Here is a 26,580-nt window from a genome sequence, read left to right on the forward strand (position 1 = left end):
GTATCTCTCCAGCTGCAGAGGGACAGGGAGCTGCTGCAGAGGCCAGTGCAAGGACACCGAGATGATCTGGAGCATCTTCCTTCTGAGGGAAGGCTGCAGGACCTGGGGCTGTTTAGTCTGGAGGAAACTGAGTGGGGATCTCAATAAGTATATAAATGGTGGGTGTCAGGAAGTTGGGGCAGCACTTTTTTACTCTTGTATACAGTGATAAGACAAGGGGTGATGGGATGAAGCTGGAACACAAACAGTTCCACTTAAACATAAGGAGAAACTCTTTCCCTGTTTGAGTGAGGGAGCCCTGGCCCAGGCTGCCCAGGGAGGGTGTGGAGGCTCCTTCCTTGGAGCTCTCCAACACCCCCCTGGACACGTTCCTGTGTGACCTGATCTAGGTGGGACCTGCTTCTGCAGGGGGGTTGGACTGAATGATCTGTAGAGGTACTCTACAACCTTTCCCATTCTATGGAAAGCTGCTGCAGGGAAAGGGCCTGGGGGGGCTGGTGCCAGGGGCTGAACAGCAGCCAGCAGCGTGCCCAGGGGGGCAAGAAGGCCAAGGGCAGCCTGGCTGGGCTCAGCAGTGGGGAGGCAGCAGGAGCAGGGCAGGGATTGTCCCCTGTGCTGGGCCCTGGGGAGGCTGCAGCTCCAGGGCTGTGTCAGTGCTGGGCCCCTCACTCACTGCCACAGGGACACTGAGGGGCTGCAGCGTGGCCAGAGCCGGGCACAGAGCTGGGGAAGGGGCTGGAGCACAAGGGGCTGGGGAGGGGCTGAGGGAATGGGGGTGTTGAGGCTGGAGAAGAAGAGGCTGAGGGCAGACAGGAGCACTCAGTCCAGCCTTGGAGGGATCCCAAAGCTGTGGAGCTGAGGGGCCATGGGGTAGTGGTGGGCTGGGCAGGGTGAGGGGAGGGCTGGGACTCCTGAAGCCTCAGAGGTAACAGTGGAAGTGGCCCTGCTTGGGCCAGGCCAAGGGATGGCTCTGGAAAGGAGGAACAAGGAAAGAAATCTCTGAACTTTGCTCCCTTCAGACCAGGGCTCCTCAGTGGGCACAGCCCCAGTGCCCTGGGGGCTGAATCCAGCTCAGCAGCTTTGCCAGAAGCCTGGGGAACAAGGAGGGTTTGTGATATCACCTTCTCAAAGGTGCTTAAGAGAGCTGTGACTTTCCCTTTGTTATTGCATGATGGCCTGTAATCCTGGTCACACATTCCTTCCAAGCAAAGCTTGTTTGCCATAGGGATTGATGTTGCTTTGCAGCTCCCCACACCATGGGCACAGGGAGGGCTCTGGCACAGCCCTGGCAGGCAGCTCACCAGGGCTTTTGGGCCCTTCACTAGGAAGCAATGAAACTGCAATCAGCCTGCACACGTTGCAGATTAGCTCAGTTTAACTTTAAGCTGGTTTCTTTCAACCAAAGCTGGATTTATGCAGAGGCTGCAGAGCTCCTCAGCTCATGGCCACAGTGCAGGAATGTCCCTGGGGGGCACATGGACCCTGAGGGGACGAGGCAGGGACTGGGAGGACAATGTCCCACAAGTCTGTTTCACTCTGAGGGAGCAACAGAGGGGGCAAGTGCCCCTGGCCAGGGAGGAGCAAGTCCTTTGGTGCTGAGCTGAGGGAGCCCTGGCCCAGGCTGCCCAGGGGGGGTGTGGAGGCTCCTTCTCAGGAGGTTCCCAACCCCCCCTGGACACGTTCCTGTGCAGAGGATCAGCCAAGCACAAAGCCAGAGGTAAGGGATAGATTCCAGCCTGGCTGTTGCCCTCTCTTGACACAGGACACCTGTGGGCACCTGCACTGAGCTTTGGTGGAGGTAAGAAGAGAGGAAGGAATGCAAGAGTCAGGGAAAGCTGTCCCAGCACAGCCTTATCCCTCTCTCTCACCTCCTTGCTGATGCCAGGACATCCCTCAAACCCACAGCTGTAATTCAGAACTCACACAACCCCAGACTTTTATCCCTTGGGGCTGCTGTTTCCTTACCCAAGCTGTTGCCTTAAACCAGCAGTAGGAAAGTTAAGAATCCATCAAGCTCACCTAATGCACAGGCTGTGCACGGCGCCCATCATCTGATCAAGGCATCCACAAGTCTGGAGCTGCAATTGGAGGCTTTCAGTAGCCACAGTCTGTGTTCAGATGGAAACCTACCTGAACTGGCTCCTCCAGGACCCCGCTGCAGATGGGGCAGATAAGATCTTCATCAACATCCCCCTGAAAACGAGCTACATCATACCCCATCGCTCATCACCGGTGCCAGAACCCTGCAGAGGGAACACGAGGAGAGCAGTTAGGAGCCAGCTGAGCAGCTCATGGTGTCCAGACAGAGCAGATCCTGGGCCTCCCAGCACCCTGAGTCCCAACCTCCTGCTCCTTTCTCCCAGTGTGACCAGTTGAAGCAGCACTGGATGTGGCTGGAGCTGCCAGGGAGGTGCCCTGAGTCTCCTCCGTGTGCTGGGCTGCTCTGCTGGTTGACACTGCTGCCACTGCTCCTCTGCCATGGTTATCACTGACCCTGCTGCCATACTTCTGCCTGCTGGCTGCTGGTTTGGGTTTGTTTGGTTTGTAGGGAATTGGATAGCACAGTCCTGTGGGCTGAGCACTGGGATGTGTGTCAGGGATTGCTCCTGGGAAGCACAGCTCCTTCCCTGGGCACAGGGCTGACTCCAGGCATTCCCCTGCCTGCTGCAGGCATTGTCCTTCTCCCACCAAGGGAAACATTCCCAGGTACTTCACTCCCTTCTTACCCTCACCCCACAGAGCCTGACCTTGAGCTCTGCCCCAGCAGTTGGCAGTTCCTCTGTGCCTCTAAAGACCCAGCTCCTCCTCCTTCTCTCCCATTCTCACCAACATCAAAGGCAGTGAGGAACCCAGGCCACACAGATTCACACTGCACTTGACTCTAGATAAAGGAGTCCCCACCCCAAAAGCAAACAGGAGACTGGGAGGTGTCTGAGGGCAGGAGGCTCAGAAACCACCTGTGGCAGGGCAGCACTTCCAGCTCTGCAAACACCAGGCTTGCTCTGGCAGGTGGCAACTGATCACACAATCCCTGAGTGGTGAGGGGTGGGAAGGGCCCTGCAGAGCTGCTCCAGCCCCAGCCCCTGCTCCAGCAGCTTCCCCTGGCTCAGGGGGCACAGGAACGTGTCCAGGGGGGGTTGGGAACCTCCTGAGAAGGAGCCTCCACACCCTCCCTGGGCAGCCTGGGCCAGGGCTCCCTCAGCTCAGCACCAAAGGACTTGCTCCTCCTGGGCCAGGGGCACTTGCTGTGTCCCAGCCTGTGCCCATCACCCCTTGTCCTGCCACTGGCCACCCCAGCACAAAGCCTGGCACCATCCATCCTCCTTTAGGGACTGAGCAGCATTGAGAAGGGCCCCTGAGCTCAGGCTTCTGTTCCCCAGGCTGAACAGCCCCAGGGCTGCAGCCTTTCCTCCTCACACACATGTTCCATCCCTCAGCATCTTGCTGGCCCTGCCCTGGCCTCTCTGCAGCACTTCCCTGTCTCTCTGCAGCTGGGGAGCCCAGCACTGGCCCCAGGACTCCAGCTGAGGCCTCCCCAGCTCTGGCAGAGCAGAGGGGCAGCACAACCTCCCTGGCCCTGCTGCCCACACTCTCTCCATGCCCCCCAGGCTGCCACTGGCTCCTTGCCCACGAGCCCACGGTGCTGCACCAAAGCTCAGAGCTTATAAAACCCCTTTCCTGGAAGAGCTCTCAGAGACACCAGGGAGCAGCTGAGCTGGTCACAGGGCTGGGCTTTATCCTGAGTTCCAGACACAAGATGGGATAAGGCAGTTGTTCCTCTCCCCCCCATTTTGCCATCACACTCCTGCCTTCTCCCTGTAGATTGTCATCTTCTTGGCCTGGGGACCTGGAGTGCCTGCAACCCCTCTCAACACTGAAGAGATCTACATAGCAACAAGAGCTCTATCAGAGAGGATCAGTAATTAACAAGTCAAAAGCCCTTTGACATCCCTACCCTCACCCAAAGCATCCTCAGCATCCACCAGCCAGCCAGAGGTTCCTAACAAGCCCCTGGGGAAGCAGAGGAGAGGAAAGCATTCCCTGCCTGCTTAGAGCTGCTCCCAGGACACCCCACAGCAGGGATCCCCCAGCTCCCTGACTGCCTCTCATGTGAGCCCAAACTCCTGCTCCTCTTCCATCCTTCCCACAAACCCACCATGGAGGCAAATTTTACCACCTACAAGTCAGAGCAGAGCCTCCTCTCCTCACACAGCAAGCTCATTCTTACCTACACACTGCACTGCAGTTTGCCTCCAAACCTTGGGCAAAAAGAGGCTTCACTTGGGTGTTTGGCAGGAACCCACCTCCCCCCTTCAAACAACCCCTCTGACCCAACTCATACCTGTCTGTCTCTCATGTCAGCAGCAAGCCAAGCAGCAAGATTCTCATGGTATGATTGTGCTGCCTTCCAGCACCATCACTAAACTGTTGCTGCCCCCAGAGGAAAACTCAATAGCTGAGAATTGTCTCTTCCTGTTGACAACAGGAAAATTAATGGCTTGGAAAAGCTCCCCCTCCTTGGAAAAAGCCCCTCAGAGTCTGCATGGGAGAGCCCAAGGCCCCCAAAGCACATGTGAATATGTTCCATGCTTTCTGCCACAAGATGCTGGAGCTGCTGGGTCCCAGACTCTGGGGCTGAGCTGAGGTTTGTTCTGGTGACTGCTCCAGGCACAGCCCGTGGGACCAACCGGCCCGGGAGCCTGACTCAGCAGGAGCTCACAGGGCTCCAGCTCACCCACACAGCCACTTCTCCTGAGCCAACAGCTGGTTCATGCTACAGACACACCTGGGCAAGGGAGAGGAGCCAGAGCAGCCTGGCAAAGGCCCAGCACAAGGCTGTTTTGCTGGGAAAGCAGCATCTTCCACAGGATCTCCCCAGCGTGGCACAGGCTCCTCCTCCTGCAGCGTGCCAGGAGACACTGACTCACACAGCCAGCAGCTGAGCCCAGGAGCATCCTGGTTGTGTCTGGGATGGGGTTAATCCTCTTGGCAGCAGCTGCTGTGTTGGGGTTGCACCCTGAGGAGCAGGGTGCTGAGGCAGGGAGGGTTGGGTGGTGCTGAGGCAGGGAGGGTTGGGTGGTGCTGAGCAGCGCTGCACGGCATCACGGCCCTTCTGCCCCTCAGCCTGTCCCGCCACAGAGGGGCTGGGCTGGGGGGAGGCCGGGCTGTGCACAAGCAGCTGGGAGGGAACGTGGCCAGGAGAGCTGAGCCCAACTAGCCCAAGGGCTGCTCCATGCCATGGGGGGTCCTTCCCAGCACAGACCCTGGGGGGGCTGAGCAACTGCTCTGGGCTTGGCTTTGGCTGGGGCTTGGTTGCTCTTGTCACACCTCATTCTCCTCACTGCTGTTGCAGTTGAGTTTGGTTCTTACACTTGTTCTTCCCTTAACCCACAAGTTCTGCTGCTCTTTCCCAACTGCCCCCATGCTAAGGGAGGTGTGGGGAGGGGGAGGGAGCCACTGGCTGTGTGGGGCCATGTTGCTGGATGGGCTGGAACCACAACACAAGGCCAACAGCAGCAGTGGAAGGGGAGCAAGGTTCACCCAGGGAAATGATGTGCTGGCTCCAAAATTCCCCAGGCCTCTGGCTGGACAGAACCTGGAGTGACACCACATCTGGGATATGGTGTCCAGCTCTGGGCCCCTCAGCTGCAGAAGGATAGGGAGCTGCTGGAGAGAGCTCAGCACAGGGCACAGAGATGCTGGAGTGGAGCATCTGCCTTGTGCTGAAAGGCTGAGGGAGCTGGGGCTCTGCAGCTTGGAGAAGAGGAGCCTGAGGGCTGAGCTCAGTCATGTTCACAAGTGTCAGGAGGCTGGAGCCAGGCTGTGCTCAGGGATGGCCAGTGACAGGACAAGGGGCAACAGGCACAAGCTGCAACATCAGAGGTTCCAGAGAGACACACAAGGCAGAATTTGTTCCCTGCTGAGGTGAGGGAGCACTGGCAGGGGCTGCCCAGATGGGCTGTGGAGGCTCCTGCTCTGGAGACATCCCAACCCCAGCTGGATGAGTCCCTGTGTGCCCTGCTCTGGGTGCTGCTGCTCTGGCAGGGGGCTGCACTGGATGAGCTTCCCAGCTCCCTTCCAGCCCTTGAGGTTCTGGGATTCTCTGAAAGTGAAGATTTGGAACAGGCACCAACCCAGGACAAACTGACCTGGTCACAGGCAAATGCCAAGGGACAACAGGCAGAAGAATGTGATCATGGGAGCAGAGCCAGCACCTACCTACAACACACACAGCAACAAGAATCCTCTCTGCCAGGACAATCAGAGCACAAAGCTTTGGCAAGTCAAGGACTGATCACAGTGATCAACCCAGGGTCTGGTGTTCCACCAGAAAAGGGGCCAGTTCCTGCCAGGAGCCACTGGCCCTGCTGCCTGCCCTCCCTCAGCAGCACACCCACACAGGCAGCCCCTGTGCTGAGCCACAGCCTGGAGCCAGCTCAGGAGAGAAGCTCATCCCTTCTATGGAAGCAGAGAAGCCCAGACAGAATCCCTTTACAAACAAAACCCAATCAAACTAAACAGATCAGTAGCTCAGGAGCCTGTGCTGGGAGCCTCCAGGGTGAGGCTTTGCCTGGTTCTCAGGGACAGAAAAACAAGACACCATTTTCTCCCTCTTTCCAATGGAAATGTTGCCAGCAGATGCTGGAGCTGCTCTGCAGCTGGGGTGGCTCAAAGAAATCTGGTCAATGGTGGTTTTAATCAGCTTGGTGAGCCAAAAGAAACAGAACTCAAAGCAGAGAGCAAGGGGGAGGGGAGGAAAGGGAGAGAAAACAACATATGGATGCAAGAAGGGCTGTGCTGCAGCAGTTAAAGCCCAGCATGGGGGCCAGGCCACCAGCCATCCTCCCACTGCTGTCACCCTGGGTGTTCTGGGGCACCAGCCTTTGCTGGCTCCTGCTGTGAGTAAGTTCATAACATCACCATGGGGCTGGGGGGGTTCTGAAGCAGCCTTTGCTGCTGCTGGGAAGGATCCAGGGGAGGAAAAACTCCCCCCAACAAGTGACCCAGAAGCTTAAAGACATCAAAGGTTTTGCAGCAAGTGGCAGGTGTGGGATCTGCAGCCGTGGGAGATGGGCTGAGCTGGCAGGAGAGCAGGGCACAGGCAGCACAGGGGGTGGGATGGGACAGCAGGGACAGCCCCAGGGGCTCTGTGGGGCTGCTCAGCTGAGGGGGCTGCTGGGTTCCATCACCCTGAGCAGGTGAGAATCACAGAATCATTCTGGCTGGAATAAGGCCTTGAAGCTGCTGCAGTCCCAGCACTGACCCCTCAGCACCTCACCCCATGGCTTTGGGGTCCCTCCAGGGCTGGGCACTGCCCCAGCTCCCTGGGCAGCCTGGCACAGGGCTGACACCCCTCTCAGGGAAACAGTTCTGCCTCAGCTCCAGCCTCAACCTCCCCTGGGGCAGCTCCAGCCCCTTTCCTCTTGTCCTGCCACTCAGGAGCAGAGACCGACCCCAGCTCCCTGCAGCCTCCTGTCAGGGAGTGTCAGAGAGGGCTCCTGTCTCCCCTCAGCCTCCTCTTCTCCAGACTCAACACCCCCATTCCCTCAGCCCCTCCCCAGCCCCTTGTGCTCCAGCCCCTTCCCCAGCTCTGGCCACGCTGCAGCCCCTCAGTGTCCCTGTGGCAGTGAGTGAGGGGCCCAGCACTGACACAGCCCTGGAGCTGCAGCCTCCCCAGGGCCCAGCACAGGGGACAATCCCTGCCCTGCTCCTGCTGCCACCCCACTGCTGAGCCCAGCCAGGCTGCCCTTGACCTTCTTGCCCCCCTGGGCACGCTGCTGGCTGCTGTTCAGCCCCTGGCACCAACCCCCCCAGGCCCTTTCCCTGCAGCAGTTTCCAGCCCCTCTGCCCCAGCCTGGAGCTGCCTGGCCTCGGGGTGGCTCAAGGGCAGGACCCAGCACTTGCCCTGGGGCAACCTCAGCCCATTGCCCTCAGCCCATGGCTCCAGCCTGCCCAGGGCCCTCTGCAGCCCCTTCCTGCCTCCACACAGCTTTGTGTCATCTGTGACCTTTCTGAGGTCACACTGCATTCCCTCACCCAGACCACTGACACTCATCCTTGATCAGCTCCTCCCTGACCTGCTTGAACAGAAGGATCACAGGAAACCCTCCTGGCAGCAACCAGAGCTGGCTGCACTGACAGCAGCTTGTTCCCCTACACCAGGAGAGGCCTCACCAGCCCCAGGACAGTGTGTGCACAGAGCTGTGACACCCTGTTGAGTGACCCACTTAGCACAGCTCAGCTGGCCAGGGGCAACTTGCCAAGCCTGGGTGATTCCTGGCCTGTTCCCCTGCCAGCACCACTCCTGACATCCCCAGCATCCCAAGCCTCTGTGTTATAGAGCACAGAACTGTCAGCAGCTGAGACAAACTTTCTGGACCCCTTCAAGCCACAGATTTGGGATGAGTTGCCCAGCACACAGCCACCCTGCTCTGGGCTAGAGCCACTGGGCAAGCACAGGGCACCAGAGCCTGGCAGCCAGTGCCACAGCCAGTCCCAAGAAAGTAAAGAGTAGCAAGAACAATATTGCACCTCAACATGCAGCAGCATCTGAAGCTGGCCAGAAGTCCCTCTGCCTGACCTAGTTGTCCAGTGACCCACTTCCTAAAGCAGGCAGGACAGAAGTGAGCCCAGAGCTCCTGATGCAGCCACGCTGCCAGGCCTGGCACAGGCTGAGCACCAAGCCAAACTCTGCCCTAACGTGGAGTCACGAGCTCCCTGCTCACACAGAGGCCTCCTCAGGGCACAGGGGTGAGGAACAGCAGGCACAAGCTCCATCCCATGGCCTTTTGCAAAGCCAAGCCCAGCACTGTGAGCCTGGCTGCTGCAGCCCCCTCCATGCAGGGTCCTGCACCCAAAGGAAACACTTTGCTTTACAGAAACATGCAGGCAACAAGGAGAACACACACTGAGCTTCATAAGGCTGGGAGCCAACCACCTTCCCCACCACCTTCTCCTGGCTGCACAGGGCTCTGGCAGCTCTGTGGAGCCTCACAGACCCAGCCAGACTGTTCCAAGCCACAGCATTTAAAGCTCTGGGCCATGTCAGACCTCCCTGGCCCTTCTGCTCATTACTGGGACTGTTCTGGCACAAAACCACAGGCTGTGCTCAGCTGTGTCACACGCTGCTCAACAGAGTGGAACTGATTTCTAGTGCCAGCACCAAAGCTGAGTGGGGTGCAGGGTCCACCTGGCACAGGCACTGCACAGGCTGGGCCAAAGGAGAGGTCTGGAAAGCAACTCAGTGGCTGGAGGATCAGATTGTGGCATCACTCTGCCCATCCCTTTGCTTCTTCCCTTCCAATGTGTGTGTGGAATGAGGCTGCACATCCCACAAAAGTGCTTTTCCCAGGACTTCCTGCATTTGGGAAACCCCCAGGCCAGGAGCTCAGAGGCCACAGGCCCAGAGGGTGAGTTGCCCCCCAGGCCAGGCCAGCAGCTTCCCCTTCCTCAGCCCCTCCATGCAGAGAAACTGGGGAAGAGCAGCAGATCCAACAAACCAGTTCTGCCTGCCTGCACACCCCCAGTAACCACCATCTGCCTGGCATGTGCATTAATTAACCACCCACTAATGACACCAGAGAGCAGCAGCACTCCCTCCCCATCAGAAAAACACCTCATCAGCCACTCCAACAGCCTCAGCTGAAACGTGACTGCAGCACTCAGCCAGCAGGCCCCTAATTGCTGTCACACACACACAGGGAGCACACACCAGCACAAGCCATTTCCTCCAAGGAGATGTCAGTGAAGCAACACTGGCAGCAGCTCCTCATGTGGCTTCAAGAGAAGCATCACATCTAGGAGCTGGGTTTAATTGATACACCCAACAACTATTATCTCTGTTCTTGTTTACTAATCCTGTGATGGGTCACACTGCTGAGGCCTCAGCTGGGCTGCTGGAGTCATGGGAGGTGAGTTCCCTGCTGGCATCAAACTGGGAGCACTGGCTGATGCTCCAGAGGCTGAGCTGCCAGTCACTGAGAGCTGGGCAGGATGAGAGCTGGGCACAGAGGAACCTGCTGAGGGGCACCAAGGGCAGAGTCCTGCAGCTGGGGAGGAACCAACCCAGCACCAGCCCAGGCTGGGGGTGAGCTGCTGGAGAGCAGCTGTGGGACAGGGCCCTGGCAGTGCTGGGGGGCAGCAAAGGGAAAGTGGGGCAGCAACGTGGGCTGGTGGGCAAGGAGCCAATGGCAGCCTGGGGGGCATGAAGAGAGTGTGGGCAGCAGGGCCAGGGAGGTTGTGCTGCCCCTCTGCTCTGCCAGAGCTGGGGAGGCCTCAGCTGGAGTCCTGGGGCCAGGGCTGGGCTCCCCAGCTGCAGAGAGACAGGGAAGTGCTGCAGAGAGGCCAGGGCAGGGCCAGCAAGATGCTGAGGGATGGAACATGTGTGTGAGGAGGAAAGGCTGCAGCCCTGGGGCTGTTCAGCCTGGGGAACAGAAGCCTGAGCTCAGGGGGATCCCATCAGTGCTGCTCAGTCCCTAAAGGAGGATGGATGGGGCCAGGCTTTGTGCTGGGGTGGCCAGTGGCAGGACAAGGGGTGATGGGCACAGGCTGGGACACAGCAAGTGCCCCTGGCCCAGGAGAAGCAAGTCCTTTGGTGCTGAGCTGAGGGAGCCCTGGCCCAGGCTGCCCAGGGAGGGTGTGGAGGCTCCTTCTCAGGAGGTTCCCAACCCCCCCTGGACACATTCCTGTGCCCCCTGAGCCAGGGGAAGCTGCTGGAGCAGGGGCTGGGGCAGCTCTGCAGGGCCCTTCCCACCCCACCACTCAGGGTTTGACACACCTGCCTCAGTGCAGCTGTTTTGGAATGATGGTAACAGGAGTCAATTAATTCCTTCCCCAAAACATGTTTCCTTCAGCAGGAACAAACCCAATGGATTCCACAGGCTCACAGAATCACTGCAGCTGGAAAAGACCTTTAAGATCAAGTCCAGCCTTTGTCCCAGCCCTATTTGGCATCATCCACACCCAGAGTAATCAATACCCCCCAGGCCCAGAACTTTCCTTGGCTGCAGGTGTTTCTTCAGAGGGTTTTACCCAGTTAGCAGAGACTTCAGGGGTGACTGACTTGGCATCCACAAAGCTCTGGTGCTTACTGCATTGATTCAAGAGGCCACAGGCAAAAACACATCCAACTATTACTCAATATTTGCTCATTAAATGTCAAAAGCTCTTGCCAGGAACATCCTTCCTCCAGTGTTGATCTTCTCTTGGACATGAGCACGTGCCCAGAGAGCAAAACTCTGAGACTCCTTTATTGTAAAAAGCCTGTCACAAGTCAAAGGAAGCTCTGGCCCAAGTACAGGCAGGGAAACAAGACCCAAAGGGAAACAGTCCTTGGATGGATAATGGGAGGAAAACCCATCACTCATGAGGCCCTACCCAGGCTCCAGATCCTGTTTCAGTGCATGGACAAACAACAGTGGAAGGAGAAGAGGCTCCTATTGCTTATCCCCCACAGAATGAGGCTAGAGGATCTCTTTGGGAAGCCTAAAGCTCAGCCCATCATCCTGGGAACAGCCACAGGCAGCGTTCCCAAGGCTGCCACTGCCTCCAAATCCCACCACATCAAAAATAGCACAACCCAAAAGTCCCTCCCAGCTGGGAGCCAACAAACTCATCCTGTTTGCAGCATTCTTCAAGGGTTGAAAGGGTTTGAGTGGCAGAGGCTGGAGGTAGAATTGCTTCCCAGGGAAGTCAGGCACCTCGAGGAAGGAAAGCAGAAGAAATGGAACCTTTGGGAAGTTCCTGGAGGTGGCTGCTGGGAGCTGAACAGCTCGTGGTTCCCTGAGCTCATGGCACTGTGCAGCATCACCACTGCACCCACAGAAGCTACAGAGGATCCAAGAGGGAAGTGGCACATGTTGGGAGCAGCCACAGCATGTCCTACAGCCCTTCAATACCACAGAATCATTTCAACTGGAAAAGCCTCTGAAGCTGCTGCAGTCCCAGCCCTGCCCTCACCCTGCCCAGCCCAGCACTGACCCCTCAGCACCTCACCCCACGGCTTTGGGGTCCCTCCAGGGCTGGGCACTGCCCCAGCTCCCTGGGCAGCCTGGCACAGGGGTGACGCCCCTCTCAGGGAAACAGTTCTGCCTCAGCTCCAACCTCAACCTCCCCTGGGGCAAACTCCAGCCCCTTTCCTCTTGTCCTGTCCCCCAGGAGCAGAGACTGACCCCAGCTCCCTGCAGCCTCCTGGAAGAGAGTGTCGGAGAGGGCTCCTGGCTCCCCTCAGCCTCTTCTCCAGCCTCAACACCCCCATTCCCTCAGCCCCTCCCCAGCCCCCTGTGCTCCAGCCCCTTCCCCAGCTCTGTGCCCGGCTCTGGCCACGCTGCAGCCCCTCAGTGTCCCTGTGGCAGTGAGTGAGGGGCCCAGCACTGACACAGCCCTGGAGCTGCAGCCTCCCCAGGGCCCAGCACAGGGGACAATCCCTGCACTGCTCCTGCTGCTGCCACCCCACTGCTGAGCCCAGCCAGGCTGCCCTTGGCCTTCTTGCCCCCCTGGGCACGCTGCTGGCTGCTGTTCAGCCCCTGGCACCAGCCCCCCCAGGCCCTTTCCCTGCAGCAGTTTCCAGCCCCTCTGCCCCAGCCTGGAGCTGCCTGGCCTCGGGGTGGCTCAAGGGCAGGACCCAGCACTTGCCCTGGGGCAACCTCAGCCCATTGCCCTCAGCCCATGGCTCCAGCCTGCAATGTCTGAAATCCCCCCTTGGGATGCCCCTCCAGAACTGCAGACTCACTCATCAGCGTGTTTCTTTAACAAAGCCCCTTCCCTCTCTCTTTCCAGGTGCTTTGGCAGTTGCAGTGTCTGTTCTTCTCTTTCCAGAGCAAAATGAGCCAGGACTTATTGTTCAACCTCTGAAATTTAAGGCAGATGTTGCTATTTCCCTGTAGACTTCATTCTACCACAAAGGCTCCTGAAGGGCTTTAGAGGAAGAACCACATCCTTTGCTGTCAACCTGCTACAGCTTTTGATCTCTAAACCATCCTCAGGTAAATCTCTGGGGGAAGAGATCAAACAGCCCCAAGCTGCAGGAAGAACCAGATGCACCAATGGTCAGCAGCAAACCCCCACAGCTAACAGAGCACAGACCCCAATGTTTTCACATCAGTGTGGCTTCTAGACTACTGAGCATCCAGCCCAAAGCCCTCCAAGTCTACACAAAGCAAAACACAACCCTGCTGAGGTAACTGTGTTCCTGTGTCACAGGCTCCATGTGTGCAGGGGGAGGATTTCAGCTCATCCCTGTGCATGAGGTTGAGAGAGGGGCTGGATTTACCTTCTGTGGCAGAATTCCTCCCAGAGCAGTGCAGAGGCAGGGCTGGGTCAGGGTTATTCTTTGCAGGGAAACTCTCCCAATGGCCCATCTTTTTCCCTTTCCTCTCCTACAGCTGAAAATGTTGTTGCTGGAGGGCCAAGAGCTGTGGCCAGGCAGGAGTCATCAGCTCAGAGAGATCAGATCTAGTCAGAGGGGGGAAAAACATAGGGAAGATGAGTGTGGTAATGAACCAAAGGCTCTTCATCCCTCTCAGGTGAGTCCAGGGTTGCAGCCAGGCAGAAGGGAAACCTGCATTGGCCAAAGAGCTTTAGAATCAATCACACAGCCACTCACACAATTGTTACAGCTGGAAAAGCCCTTTAAGCTTGACTCCAACCCCTCACCTCCCACTGCCAGGCCCATCACTAACCCAGCTCCCATTTGGAAGTCCCCAAAAAAGGTGGAAAACTGTGCAGAAACCATGGTGCTCCCCCACCCAGCTACAGCTCCAGCTGGGGACAGGGGTCCTGGGGCACTCAGGAGTCCAGAGAGTCACCAGCTTCACTTCCAACCCATTCAGAAAACCCAAACCCACTCTGCTTTGACTTACAGATGGTTTATTTGAACAGGAATGGAGCCTCCATTAAGTCTTGGGGAGCCTGACAGCCTCAGCATGACCCAACCCATGATCCCTGGGTGGTGAGGGGTGGGAAGGGCCCTGCAGAGCTGCTCCAGCCCCAGCCTCTGCTCCAGCAGCTTCCCCTGGCTCAGGGGGCACAGGAACGTGTCCAGGGGGGGTTGGGAACCTCCTGAGAAGGAGCCTCCACACCCTCCCTGGGCAGCCTGGGCCAGGGCTCCCTCAGCTCAGCACCAAAGGACTTGCTCCTCCTGGGCCAGGGGCACTTGCTGTGTCCCAGCCTGTGCCCATCACCCCTTGTCCTGCCACTGACCACCCCAGCACAAAGCCTGGCCCCATCCATCCTCCTTTAGGGACTGAGCAGCATTGAGAAGGGCCCCTGAGCTCAGGCTTCTGTTCCCCAGGCTGAACAGCCCCAGGGCTGCAGCCTTTCCTCCTCACACACATGTTCCATCCCTCAGCATCTTGCTGGCCCTGCCCTGGCCTCTCTGCAGCACTTCCCTGTCTCTCTGCAGCTGGGGAGCCCAGCCCTGGCCCCAGGACTCCAGCTGAGGCCTCCCCAGCTCTGGCAGAGCAGAGGGGCAGCACAACCTCCCTGGCCCTGCTGCCCACACTCTCTTCATGCCCCCCAGGCTGCCATTGGCTCCTTGCCCATGAGCCCACGTTGCTGCCCCACATTCCCTTTGCTGCCCCCCAGCACTGCCAGGGCCCTGTCCCACAGCTGCCCTCCAGCAGCTCACCCCCAGCCTGGGCTGGTTCCTCCCCAGCTGCAGGACTCAGGTATCACTGAGCTCCCCCCTCAGCCTTCTCCTCTCCACCCTGAACAGCCCCAGCTCCCACAGCCTTTTCCTCACCTCAACATCACTTGCTCCCCTTCACCCTTCCATCCCTGGGCTGCACCCCAGCTCCCCTCCATCCCCCCTTCCCTCACCCAAGAGGCATTTCCAGCAGGATCAGAAAGAAACATTTGCCCAGTAGGTAACAACAACCCAACCCCTCAGCTTTGAAGTTACGCAATGCCACTAAAAATAGTTTCCCCAAATGCCACTGGAAAAGCTTCTGACAGGAATCCAAGTTTTTCTTGCAACTCCTCTGCTCACTCTGGTTTGGGGAGGACTGACAGCAAGGAAACTCAAATCAGGGGGAAAAGAAACCTGCTTTGGTTTTAGCTGCTGGTCTTGGCAACGGGGATGAAAGCAGCTCAGAAACGCCTCTGGTCGTTGCCAAACCCGGCACAACGACACTCAGACCCCGCAGCTGCCAGGAGCAGCTTTGTTCCCGATGCTTATCAGCAGAATTGAAGCTTCTCTGCTGCTGCCGCTGAGCTTTTTGGATGGTTTTTTACGTCTCGCTCTTAAAAGTGCATTAAAAAAGGACCTGAGAGGTCGCTGAGCAGCAGGACGTGGCTTTGGGATGAATAACAGCCTCTCCCGTTGATCATGGGCTTCCCTCAGCTTCCTCCCCCCCGGGCCAGGCCGCCGGGGATGGGGTGGGAGCCCCGAGGGTCCCCCCCGCACCTCATTCCTTTGTGACTCAGGGGCTGGGAGGTTTCCCCTCCCCCTCCCCGGCAGCACCGAGCCCTCCCTGTGCCACAGCAGCGCCCAGAGCCCGCGGGGGAATCGCCATCGGAGCAACTTTCGGCTCCATTCAAGTCTTTCCTCCTAAAAGACACCGGAGCAGGAGCCGCCGGCGGCCTCAGGGGAAGCGGCACCGGTACCTTCGGCTACTCCAACCTTGGTGGCACCCACCAGGCCGGCGCGGGGGGAGCCCCGCGGGCACGGCCGAGCCCAGCCGGGCCGCAGCAGCCGCTGCCGGGACGCACCGACACCCCCCCGAGCCGCCGCAGCCCCAGGGCCCGGCCCCGGCGGCCCCTCGCTGCCCGTCGCTCCCCACACGGCCGCGGGGGATGGGGGGGGGGGGGGCCCGCGGCCCTTCCCCACCCCGTAACCCGGGAGCGCCGCGCTCTGCTCGGCCGAGCCCCGGCCCCGCAGCCCCCCCGCCGCCCCCAACGCCCATCCCGGCCCCCGGGGCCGCCCCCGCCCGCCCTCACGTACCGGCTGCGGCCCGCGCGCTGCGGGGGCTGAGGGGCGGCCGCGGCCTCCTCTGCCTCCCCCCGCCCCGGCGGAAGCGCCGCCCCGACGCCGGCCGGAAGCGCCGCTGCGGCGCGGAGGAGCCGGAACTCGTTGTTCGGGGCGGGGTTTTAATGGGGAGTGCGCGCGCGCCGCTGTGTCCCTCCGCCTCGCCGCTAAGGCCCGCCCTCTCCTCACCGTCATTGGTCGGCGTGGCGACACGCCCATCGCCGTCCCGCTCTCTGATTGGCTGCCCGAGGGTAGCGGCTCGGACACTTCCGGGAGTGCCCGCGGCGGCGGCGCTCGGGCAGGTCAGCGCGCGCCGCGGGGCCGGGAGGGGGGCGGGAAGCGCGAGCGCCCCTAGCGGCGGGGCGGGGGGAAGGGCGGGAACCGGACCCGGACCCGGCCCCGCGACCCCGCTCCCGGTGTCCTCACTGCCCGGCGTTCCTGTGCTCCGGTGGCCCCGGAGTCCCGTCCCCGGTGGCTCCATCCCCGTGATTCCCCCCCCTCGGTGTCCCCTCTGCACGGTGGTCCCGGAGCCCCGTTCCCGGTGTCCCCGCAGCCCCGTGATCCCCATTCCCGGTGGTCCCAGAGCCCCGTTCCCGGTGTCCCCATCCCCGTGTCCCCCCCGCGGTGTCCCCGCAGCCCGGTGGTCCCAGAGCCCCGTCCCCCCGTGTCCTCACAGCCCGGTATCCCCGTTCCCGGTGGTCCCGAAGCCCCGTTCCCGGTGGCTCCATCCCCGTGATCCCCCCCTCGGTGTTCGCCCTGCACGGTGGCCCCGGAGCCCCGTTCCCGGTGTCCCCTCAGCCCGGTATCCCCGGAGCCCCGTTCCCGGTGTCCCCACAGCCCGGCATCCCCGTCCCCGGTGGTCCCGGAGCCCCCCCGGTGGTCCCGAAGCCCCGTTCCCGGTGGCTCCATCCCCGTGATCCCCCTCCTCGGTGTCCCCTCTGCACGGTGGTCCCGGAGCCCCGTTCCCGGTGTCCTCACAGCCCGGCATCCCCGTCCCCGGTGGTCCCGAAGCCCCGTCTCCGGTGGCCCCATCCCCGTGATCCCCCTCCCGGTGTCCCCTCAGCCCGGTACCCCCGGAGTCCCATCCACGGTGTCCCCGTCCCCGCCATCCCACCCTCGGTGTCCCGGAGCCCGGTGGTCCCGGAGCCCAGTTCCCGGTGGCTCCATCCCCGTGATCCCCCCCTCGGTGTCCCCTCAGCCCGGTATCCCCGTCCCCGGTGGTCCCGGAGCCCCGTCTCCGGTGGCCCCATCCCCGTGATTCCCCCCTCGGTGTCCCCTCTGCACGGTGGTCCCGGAGCCCCGTTCCCGGTGTCCCCTCAGCCCGGTATCCCCGTCCCCGGTGGTCCCGGAGCCCCGTCCCCGGTGTCCCCATCCCCGTGATCCCCCTCCCGGTGTCCCCCGCAGCCCGGCGCTCCCGTCCCCGGCCGTGCTGTATCTCAGCCCCATCCCGGGGGCTGCTGTGCCCGGTGTCCCCGGTGCCGACCCCCGCCGGGGAGTGACGGCGGCGCCACGGGGCCAGCGGCAGCATGAGCACCGAGACGCTGGTGAAGGACGTGAAACCGGGGCTGAAGAACCTCAACCTCATCTTCATCGTGTTAGAGACGGGTGGGTGCCCCCCCCGCGACCCCCTGACCCTGTGGGTGCCATGGCAGGGTCCCCAAGCCCCCCTGACCCTGTGGGTGCCCCAGTGGGGTGTCTGAGCCCCCCTGAGCCTTTGGGTGCCCCCAGAGGGGTCCCCCAAGCCCCCCTGATCCTGTGGGTGCCATGGCAGGGTCCCTGAGCCCCCCTGAGCCTGTGGGTGCCCCAGAGGGGTCCTCAAGCCCCCCTGAGCCTGTGAGTGCCATGGCAGAGTCCCCAAGCCCCCCTGACCCTGTGGGTGCCATGGAGGGGGTCCCTGTGACCCTGTGGGTGCCATGGCAGGGGTCCCTGAGTCCACCTGAGTCTGTGGGTGCCCCAGAGGGGTCCCCAAGCCCCCCTTGACCCTGTGGATGTCATGGCACGGTCCCCCAAGCCCCCCTGACCCTGTGGGTGCCATGGCAGGGTCCCCAAGCCCCCCTTGACCCTGTGGGTGCCCCAGAGGGGTCCCCAAGCCCCACTGACCCTGTGGGTGCCCCAGAGGGGTCCCCCAAGCCCCACTGACCCTGTGGGTGCCATGGCAGGGTCCCTGAGCCCCCATGAGCCTGTGGGTGCCCCAGAGGGGTCCCCAAGCCCCCTTGACCCTGTGGGTGCCATGGAGGGGTCCCTGTGACCCTGTGGGTGTCATGAAGGGATCCCCTTTGACCCTTTGGGTGCCATGGCAGTGGGTGAGGGGTCCAAGGTCCCTGAGCCCCCCCCCTGTGACCCTCCCTCAGGCCGGGTGACGAAGACCAAGGACGGCCACGAGGTTCGGACGTGCAAAGTGGCCGACAAGACCGGCAGCATCAACATCTCGGTGTGGGACGATGTGGGGAACCTCATCCAGCCTGGGGACATCATCCGCCTCACCAAGGGGTAGAGCTGAGGGGGGGGCACCCCCAAAACCCACCCCCCAGCCCCTCGGGGGTCTCCCCAAGGTCTGATATCCCCCCTCCCCTCTGCAGATACGCCTCGGTCTTCAAGGGCTGCCTGACCCTGTACACGGGGCGTGGGGGGGACCTGCAGAAGATTGGCGAGTAAGGAGGGGGTTTGGGGGGGGTCTCACTGGATTTGGGGGGGGGGTTGGGTGGAGGGAGGGCTGAGGGGACACCCCCACCACCTTTCTTTGCCCACAGGTTCTGCATGGTGTACTCTGAGGTGCCCAACTTCAGCGAGCCCAACCCTGAGTACGTGGCGCAGCAGCTGCAGAGCAAAGGGGTGAGTTGGGGGTGACTTGGGGGGGGCATCTGAGAGTTGAGGGGGGGGGGGGGTCAAGCTGTCTCTGCAGCACCCCCCCTCCTTTCCCCCCACCCCCACAAGCTCGCTGCACACAGCCCTGAGTCTCCATTCCCTCCCCAGGCTCAGAACGAGGGCGGGAGCGTGGCTGCGGCACAGAGCACCCCGGGCCCCCCCCACAGCCCCCCCACGTAGGTCACGCAGCCCCTTCCTCACCCTGAGTGTGTGTGGGGGGGGGTCCTGCACCCACCCCCCTCAACCCCACCCCTTATTCCAGGGGTCCCTTCCAACCCTCCTCCCACCTCTCTGCTTCCTTTCCAGCCTCTGACAGCCAGAACGGGAACGGGCTGAGCCCGGGGGGGCCCCCGCACCCCTCCGGAGCCCCCCCGCACCCCCCCAGCGGCCGCATCACCCGCAGCCAGCCCGGCCACCCCCCCGGCCCCGCCCCCGGCCCGGTCAGCAACGGCAAAGAGACGCGGCGGAGCGGCAAGAGATGACGGGCTGAGCCCCCCGCAGCCCCCCCGCCCCGGGGAGGGGGGGGGGACACCCCCAGCCCTCAGCACCCCCCCGGGTGCCAACCCGGCCTCGCAGCCCTCGGGGAGCAGCTCTGGACCCTCCCCCCTCCCCCAGCCCATGCTGGGGGTCCCGGCTGGGCTGGGGCTGAGCGCTGCCCCGCAGCCCCCCCCCCGCTGCAGCCCCCTCGGGGTGAGGGTGGGGGGGGGGACACCCCCCTGCACCCCCCCCCCCTTCATCCCTGCACCCAAAGCCCCGCGGCCGGGGGTGTCAATAAAGGCTGGTGCCGTGCCCGCCGTGCCGTGCCCACTCCTTGCCCCCGGGGAGGCGCAGGGGGGGCTCAGACCCCCACCCCCCGGGGCAGCTCAGGCCCTTCCCCCGGCCCCTCCCGGCCCGGGGCCGGCTGGGAGCAGCCCGTGCTGACCCTTGCCCCCCCCCGCGTTGGGCGCTGCACACGCGCGGCACCGGGACACGGGGCTGGGGGGGTGGGGGGCGGGGGGGGGGGGCATCGAGCAGCAGCGACCCCCGACCCCCGGCATCGGCGCAGGTGAGACGTCGGGGTGGGGGGAGGCAGGAGGAGGGGGGATGAAGCCCCGAAATGACGCGGTGGGGGGAGGGGGGGGCACCCCTAGGACTTTGCACCGCGGGGGGGGGGGGGATAATGGGGGTGACGGCTGCTGGGGTCTGCTGGGGTGTCCCAGCCCCGTGTTGGGGGGGCAGAGGATGAGCCCCACGGCCATGGGGCTGGTCCTGGGGGGGGGTGCAGGGGGGGGTCCCGTGGGGTGGGGGTGTCGCCGACCTTATCTCCCCGCCCCGTCAAACATTAACCGCGGCACTAAAGCTGCCCCGGGCTGCAGAACGGCCCCTCAAGGACGGCTGGCAGCCCGTGACCCCCACGGCCATCCCCACATCGGCCCTGCCTGTGAGGGGCTTTTGGGGAGGGTTTTAGGGGGGCACAACCCCCCCCCCCCTTTGAGCCTGTCCCCAGGGGCAGGACACGTGTCCCCAGCCCTGACCCTGATGCCTCCTGTTGCTTTCCCAAGGTGAGGACGGGGGGGATGGTGGGAGAACCCCTGACCCCAGCAGCTCCCCTTCTCCTCCCCCAGCTCCACCAGGACCCTCCTGCTCAGGATCTGACCCCATGGCCCCCCAGGGGCTGCTGCTGGGTGTGCTGGTGCTGGCGGCTCTGGGGGCCGGGGCTGTGCCGGAGGACGCGGCTCAGGAACACGGCTACTACCTGCAGCAGCTCTTCGGGCTCTACGGGGCCAACGGGACGCTGCCCTCGGAGGGGCTGGCGAGGCTGCTGGGCAGCCTGGGGCTGGGCAGGGTGAGGGTGGTGCAGATCCAGCACGAGGAGCTGGGCCACGGCCACGTCAGCCACCTCGACCTGCTGGAGGTGCAGGATGAGAAGCATCGGCACCGGCACCCGCTGTGGGAACACGACGGGGACCCGGCTCCCAGCACCCCGCTGCCCACCCGCAGCCCCAGGTACCTGCCTGGCCCCCCCAGCCCTGGGGAGGGGGGGTGGCTGGGATTGGGGAGGGGTCTCATCTTGCATTTGTCTCTCCAGCCCTCAGCTCTCGCTGACAAACAGCCCAAGGAAGCCACTGCCTGGTGTGGGGGTCACCCCTGGTGGTCGTGGGGTCACCTCTGGGAGCCGTGGGGTCACCCCTGGTGGTCGTGGGGTCACCCCTGGGAGCCATGGGGTCACCTCTGGGAGCCATGGGGTCACCCCTGGTGGTCGTGGGGGTCACCCCTGGTGGTCGTGGGGTCACCCCAGGGGGCCATGGGGTCCCCCCACCCCCCCGTCGGGACCATCCAGGGCTGAGCCTGCTGGGGAAAGTGCTGGGCTTGGAGCACTCCAGTGATGACCATCCCCACGATGATGTGAGCAGGGCTTTAATGAAGGGGAAGGGGGTCACATCATCACTGCAGCTCCTGGGGAGCCCCCCTGCTCCCCCCCATGGGCTCCCCCCTGCTCCCCAGCAGCTCTGACGTGCCCCCCTCTCCCTGCAGTGTCTCAACGTGACGCAGCTGCTGGGGAGCTTCGGGCTGGACGCGGTGGCTCAGCTGACCCCGGAGCAGTTCAGCCTCCTCTGCCCAGCCCTGCTCTACCAGATCGACAGCCGGGTCTGCATCCAGCACAGCGATGAGCTGACGCTGCTGCCTCCCTCGGGGCGGGGGCTGTGGCCAGGTAACTCCAACCCAGCCCCCTCCCCAGCCCCCAGCCCCAGCTCAGCCCTCCCACATCCCCCATCGCTGTGTGTCCCCCTCCCTGGGCACCCCATCAGCTGGGCCCTGTGTCTCCTGTCCCTGTAGCCCCATCCTTGGTCACCTCATCTTCTGGGCCCCTGTCACCTGGCTCTGCACCCTCAGCCCCCACCAGCTGAACCCCATCCCTGCATCTCCATCCCCATCTTCACTATATTCACAGTCTCAGGGGCTGGGAGGGAGCTGGGAAGCTCAGCCAGTGCAACCCCCTGCCAGAGCAGCAGCACCCAGAGCAGGGCACACAGGGACTCATCCAGCTGGGGTTGGGATGTCTCCAGAGCAGGAGCCTCCACAGCCCATCTGGGCAGCCCCTGCCAGGAGTTTCTCCTCCTGTGCCAGTGCAACCAGAGAATCACACAGTGATGGGGGTGGGAAGGAACCTCCAGAGCTCCTCCAGCCCCCTCAAGCAGGTTCCTCATGCTCAGGGGGCACAGGAATGAGGCCAAGGTGGGGTTGGGATGTCTCCAGAGCAGGAGCCTCCACAGCCCATCTGGGCAGCCCCTGCCAGTGCTCCCTCACCTCAGCAGGGAACAAATCCTGCCTTGTGTGTCTCTGGAACCTCTGATGTTGCAGCTTGTGCCCGTTGCCCCTTGTCCCATCATTGGCCATCCCTGAGCACAGCCTGGCTCCATCCTTCACCACCATTTCCCTCCTCACCATCCCTTCAGCCCCCACATCCCAGTCCCTACACTGCCCAAGTATCCCTCATCCCCCCTCCCCGGGTCCCCATCACCCCACCAGCCCAGTCCCAGCATCCCCACTCCTCCTCCATCCCACAAAGCCCGTCCTGTCTCCCCATCCCTGGCTCCTGTGCCCATCTCACCCTCCCCTCAGCGCTGGGCTGGGGGCTCCTGGCTGTTGCCTTCATCAGTTTGCCGTCTGCCCTGGCCGTCGGCCTCGTCCCGCTGCTCAGCTGCAGCTTCTTCCACTCGCTCTTGGCCTTCCTGGTGGCCCTGGCCGTGGGGACCCTCTGCGGGGATGCTCTGCTCCACCTCTGGCCCCATGTAGGTAGCCCAGCCCTGCCTGGCTGCTGGCCATGGGGTGGGCACTGGGGGTGGGCACTGGGGGTGGGTGCTGAGGGTGGGTGCTGAGGGTGGGCACAGGGGGTGGGCGCTGGGGGCTGGGGGTGGGCGCTGAGGATGGGCACACGGGGTGGGCGCTGGGGGTTGGCACCAAGGGTGGGCACTGGGGATGGGCGCTGTGGGTGGGTGCTGGGGATGGGCGCTGGGGGCTGGGGGTGGGCACTGGGGTGGATGCTGGGGTGGGCACTGAGGATGGGCACTGGGGATGGGCGCTGAGGTGGGCACTGGGGGTGGGCACTGAGGGTGGGCACTGAGGATGGGCACAGGGGATGGGCACTCGGGTGGGCACTGGGGGTGGGCACTGGGGGTGGGCACTGGGGGTGGGCACTGAGGGTGGGCACTGAGGATGGGCACAGGGGATGGGCACTCGGGTGGGCACTGGGGGTGGGCACTGAGGGTGGGCACTGAGGATGGGCACAGGGGATGGGCACTCGGGTGGGCACTGGGGGTGGGCGCTGAGGGTGGGCACTGAGGATGGGCACAGGGGATGGGCACTCGGGTGGGCACTGGGGGTGGGCACTGGGGGTGAGCACTGGGGGTGAGCACTGGGGGTGGGTGCTGAGGGTTGGTGCTGAGGGTGGGCACAGGGGGTGGGCACTGGGAGTGGGCGCTGAGGGTGGGCACAGGGGGTGGGCACTGGGAGTGGGCGCTGAGGGTGGGCACAGGGGGTGGGCACTGGGAGTGGGCATGGGGATGGGCGCTGGGGACCCTGAGCCAGCGACTCGCCCGTGTGCAGGCGCAGGGGAGGCACCAGGAGGCAGCGGCAGGGCTGGGAGCGGTGCAGCAGGGGCTGGCCGTGCTGGGGGGGCATCTACCTGCTCTTCCTGCTGGAGCTGCTGCTGGGGATGCTGCGGCACAGGCGGGAGCACACGGTGAGAGCCAGGGGCAGGGGGAGCCCAGGGGCAGGGGGAGCCCAGGGGCAGGGGGGAGCCCAAGGGGGGAGCCCAGGGGCAGGGGGGAGCCCATGGTGAGGGGAGCCCAGGGGCAGGGGGGAGCCCAGATGAGAGCCAGGGGCAGTGGGGGGCCCAGGTGAGAGCCAGGGGCAGGGGTGAGCCCATGGGGCCACTGCCAAGTCCCACATCACACCCAACACCTCTGTCTTCCCCAGGGACAGTCCCCCAGAGAGACCCCCGAGGTAGCCATGGGGGTCTTGGCACCACTGCATGAAGGTAAAACACTCCCCCACACCACCACCCTGAGCACCCACAGAGCCCCCAACCACAGCACCCACCCACAGACCCCCAGCACCCACCCACAGAGCCCCCTGCCCCAGCACCCACTCTACAGATCCCCAGCCCCAGCACCCACCCACAGAGCCCCCAGCACCCACCCCACAGAGCCCCAGCCCCAGCACCCACCCCACAGAGCCCCAGCCACAGCACCCACCCCACAGAGCCCCCAGCAGCCACCCCACAGACCCCCAGCCCCAGCCCCCACCCCACAGAGCCCCCAGCACCCACCCACAGACCCCCTGCCCCAGCACCCATCCCACAGAGCCCCCAGCACCCACTCTACAGATTCCCAGCCCCAGCACCCACCCACAGAGCCCCCAGCCCCCACCCCACAGACCCCCAGCACCCACCCCCAGACCCCCAGCACCCACCCCACGTCTCTCCCACCGCAGAGGCTGAGCTGCAGCAGCTGGCAGCACCAGAGCTGGAGCTCAAACCCCACCACGGACACCCCCCTGGACACCCCCAGGGACACCCCCAGGGACACCCCCAGGGACACCCCCAGGGACACTCCCACAGCCCCAGGCTGCCCCCAGGCCCCGGGGCCGCTGACATCGTGTGGATGGTGGCGCTGGGCGACGGGATCCACAACCTGACAGACGGCTTGGCCATCGGTGAGGGGCACAGGGGGGCTGGGGCTGAAGGTGCAGGGTGGGGGCTACGTGGGGATTTGAGGGGGGCACTCAGGGTCCAGGCTGACAGAGCCTCTTCCCTCAGGTGTCGCCTTCTCCCACGGCTTCTCCAGCGGCCTCAGCACCGCGCTGGCCGTGCTGTGCCACGAGCTGCCCCACGAGCTGGGTACGATCCTGCCCTCTGGAACAGCCCCTTGCCGTGGCAGCACCCCCCATCCATCCCAACCCCAGCACCACCCCTCCTCTTGCCTCAGGCGACCTGGCGGTGCTGCTGCGGGCTGGCACAGCCCCTCGCTCCGTCCTGCTGCTCAACCTGCTCTCGGCGGCGCTGGCTGGTGCTGGGGCGGCTGCTGGCGCTGCCGTGGGGCAAAGCGCTGCCCAGCTCACGCCCTGGATCCTCACCGGCACCGCCGGCGTCTTCCTCTACGTGGCCTTGGCTGACATGGTAAGGGGCTGCTTTGGGGGAGGTGGAGGGGGCTGTGGGGATGTGGCCAGCATCACTGAGCCCACACCATGCTCTGCACCAGCTCCATGAGGTGCTGTGGGATGCTGAGGGCCCTGGGCAGCAATGGGGAGGGCTCTATCCTGTGCCAACCCCACTGATTCACCTCCCCTTGCTCTGCCCCAGCTCCATGAGGTGCTGCAGGGTGCTGGGAGCCCTGGGGGGTGGGCATAGGGCTATATCCTGTGCCAGCCTCACTGAGCCCACACCGTGCTCTGCACCATCTCCATGAGGTGCTGCAGGGTGCTGGGAGCCCTGGGTAGTGATGTGGAGGGCTCTGTTCTGTGCCCCCTCCCCTTGCTCTGCCCCAGCTCCATGAGGTGCTGCAGGGTGCTGAGGGCCCTGGGTAGTGATGTGGAGGGCTCTGTTCTGTGCCCCCTCCCCTTGCTCTGCCCCAGCTCCATGAGGTGCTGCAGGGTGCTGGGAGCCCTGGAGGGTGGGCATAGGGCTATATCCTGTGCCAGCCTCACTGAGCCCACACTGTGCTCTGCACCAGCTCCATGAGGTGCTGCAGGGTGCTGAGAGCCCTGGGGGGTGGGCATAGAGCTCTATCCTGTGCCAGCCTCACTGAGCCCACACCGTGCTCTGCACCAGCTCCATGAGGTGCTGTGGGGTGCTGAGAGCCCTGGGCAGCAATGGGGAGGGCTCTATTCTGTGCCAGCCCCACTGATCCCCCTCCCCTTGCTCTGCCCCAGCTCCACGGGGTGCTGCAGGGTGCTGGGAGCCCTGGGCAGCAATGAGGAGGGCTCTATCCTGTGCCAACCCCACTGATCCCTTGCCCTTGCTCTGCCCCAGCTCCCTGAGGCTCTGTGTGGTGCTGAGGGCCCTGGGCATAGGGTTCTATCCTGTGCCAACCCCACTGATGCCCTGCCCTTGCTCTGCCCCAGCTCCCTGAGGCTCTGCGTGGTGCTGAGGGCCCTGGGCATAGGGTTATATCCTGTACCAACCCCACTGATCCCCCTTCCCTTGCTCTGCCCCAGCTCCATGAGGTGCTGCAGGGTGCTGGGGGCCCTGGGCAGCAATGGGGAGGGCTCTATCCTGTGCCAGCCCCACTGATCCCCTGCCCTTTGCTCCACCCCAGCTCCCTGAGGCTCTGCGTGGTGCTGAGGGCCCTGGGCAGGGCACCTGGGGCCGTTTCCTCCTGCAGAACGTGGGGTTCCTGCTGGGCAGTGGCACCATGTTGGGCATCGCTCTGGCTGAGGGGCACGTCCAGGCCTGGCTGCAGCCCTGAGCAGCCCCAGAGCTCAGCCCCACTCAGCCCAGCACACACCAGGAGGAGCAGGAGCCACGGCTGAGCTGGGAGGACGGACAGTGGGAGCCCCAGATGTGCCCTCAGGACTTTCTCCCCTCCCAGCACTGCTGGGACCCTCCGTGGCTCAGCTCCCAGGTCCCTGCAGCCCCTCCAGCCCCAGGGGATGGGACATGGGGTCCCCTCAGCACCCTGGGTCCTGTCTGAGGGGTGAGTGGGGCTGGGAGAGTGGAGGGGGACCCTTCCCACCCCCCCAGCTCAGCCTTTCGAGGAGGATGGACGCAA

The 26,580-nt window shown here is 63.4% G+C and overlaps 3 protein-coding genes across 5 annotated transcripts in view; 2 read left to right on the forward strand and 1 right to left on the reverse strand.

The window, feature by feature from the left end:
• Positions 1 to 16,067, reverse strand: part of RNF41 (ring finger protein 41) — a 28,196-nt gene extending 12,129 nt beyond the window's left edge. The window contains exons 1-3 of one of the 3 annotated variants that reach the window (XM_062015376.1): positions 15,941 to 16,066; positions 13,271 to 13,452; positions 2,131 to 2,243 (exon numbers count right to left, since the gene is read on the reverse strand). In XM_062015376.1, the coding sequence (XP_061871360.1) occupies positions 2,131 to 2,220 (90 nt within the window). In that variant the 5' untranslated portion in view covers positions 2,221 to 2,243; positions 13,271 to 13,452; positions 15,941 to 16,066. The other 2 variants (XM_062015377.1, XM_062015378.1) reach the window with 2 other exon arrangements.
• A 1,293-nt stretch (positions 16,068 to 17,360) lies between these two features.
• Positions 17,361 to 19,618, forward strand: NABP2 (nucleic acid binding protein 2). Its single transcript, XM_062015566.1, has 6 exons — positions 17,361 to 17,569; positions 18,316 to 18,454; positions 18,544 to 18,615; positions 18,715 to 18,796; positions 18,938 to 18,992; positions 19,121 to 19,618. The coding sequence occupies exons 1-6, from the start codon at positions 17,491 to 17,493 to the stop codon at positions 19,309 to 19,311; spliced, it is 618 nt and encodes a 205-aa protein (XP_061871550.1). The 5' UTR covers positions 17,361 to 17,490; the 3' UTR covers positions 19,312 to 19,618.
• Positions 19,619 to 20,186: 568 nt separating this feature from the next.
• SLC39A5 (solute carrier family 39 member 5) lies at positions 20,187 to 26,580 on the forward strand. The gene is given in 12 exon segments (XM_062015309.1): positions 20,187 to 20,815; positions 20,898 to 20,991; positions 21,023 to 21,214; positions 21,344 to 21,521; positions 22,433 to 22,602; positions 23,417 to 23,525; positions 23,527 to 23,552; positions 23,789 to 23,849; positions 24,305 to 24,526; positions 24,630 to 24,710; positions 24,799 to 24,989; positions 26,128 to 26,580. Coding segments are annotated over 12 exon segments (1,821 nt in total). The 5' UTR covers positions 20,187 to 20,468; the 3' UTR covers positions 26,278 to 26,580.

Source organism: Colius striatus, chromosome 26, assembly GCF_028858725.1.
Source record: "Colius striatus isolate bColStr4 chromosome 26, bColStr4.1.hap1, whole genome shotgun sequence".
Lineage (NCBI taxonomy): Eukaryota > Metazoa > Chordata > Aves > Coliiformes > Coliidae > Colius > Colius striatus.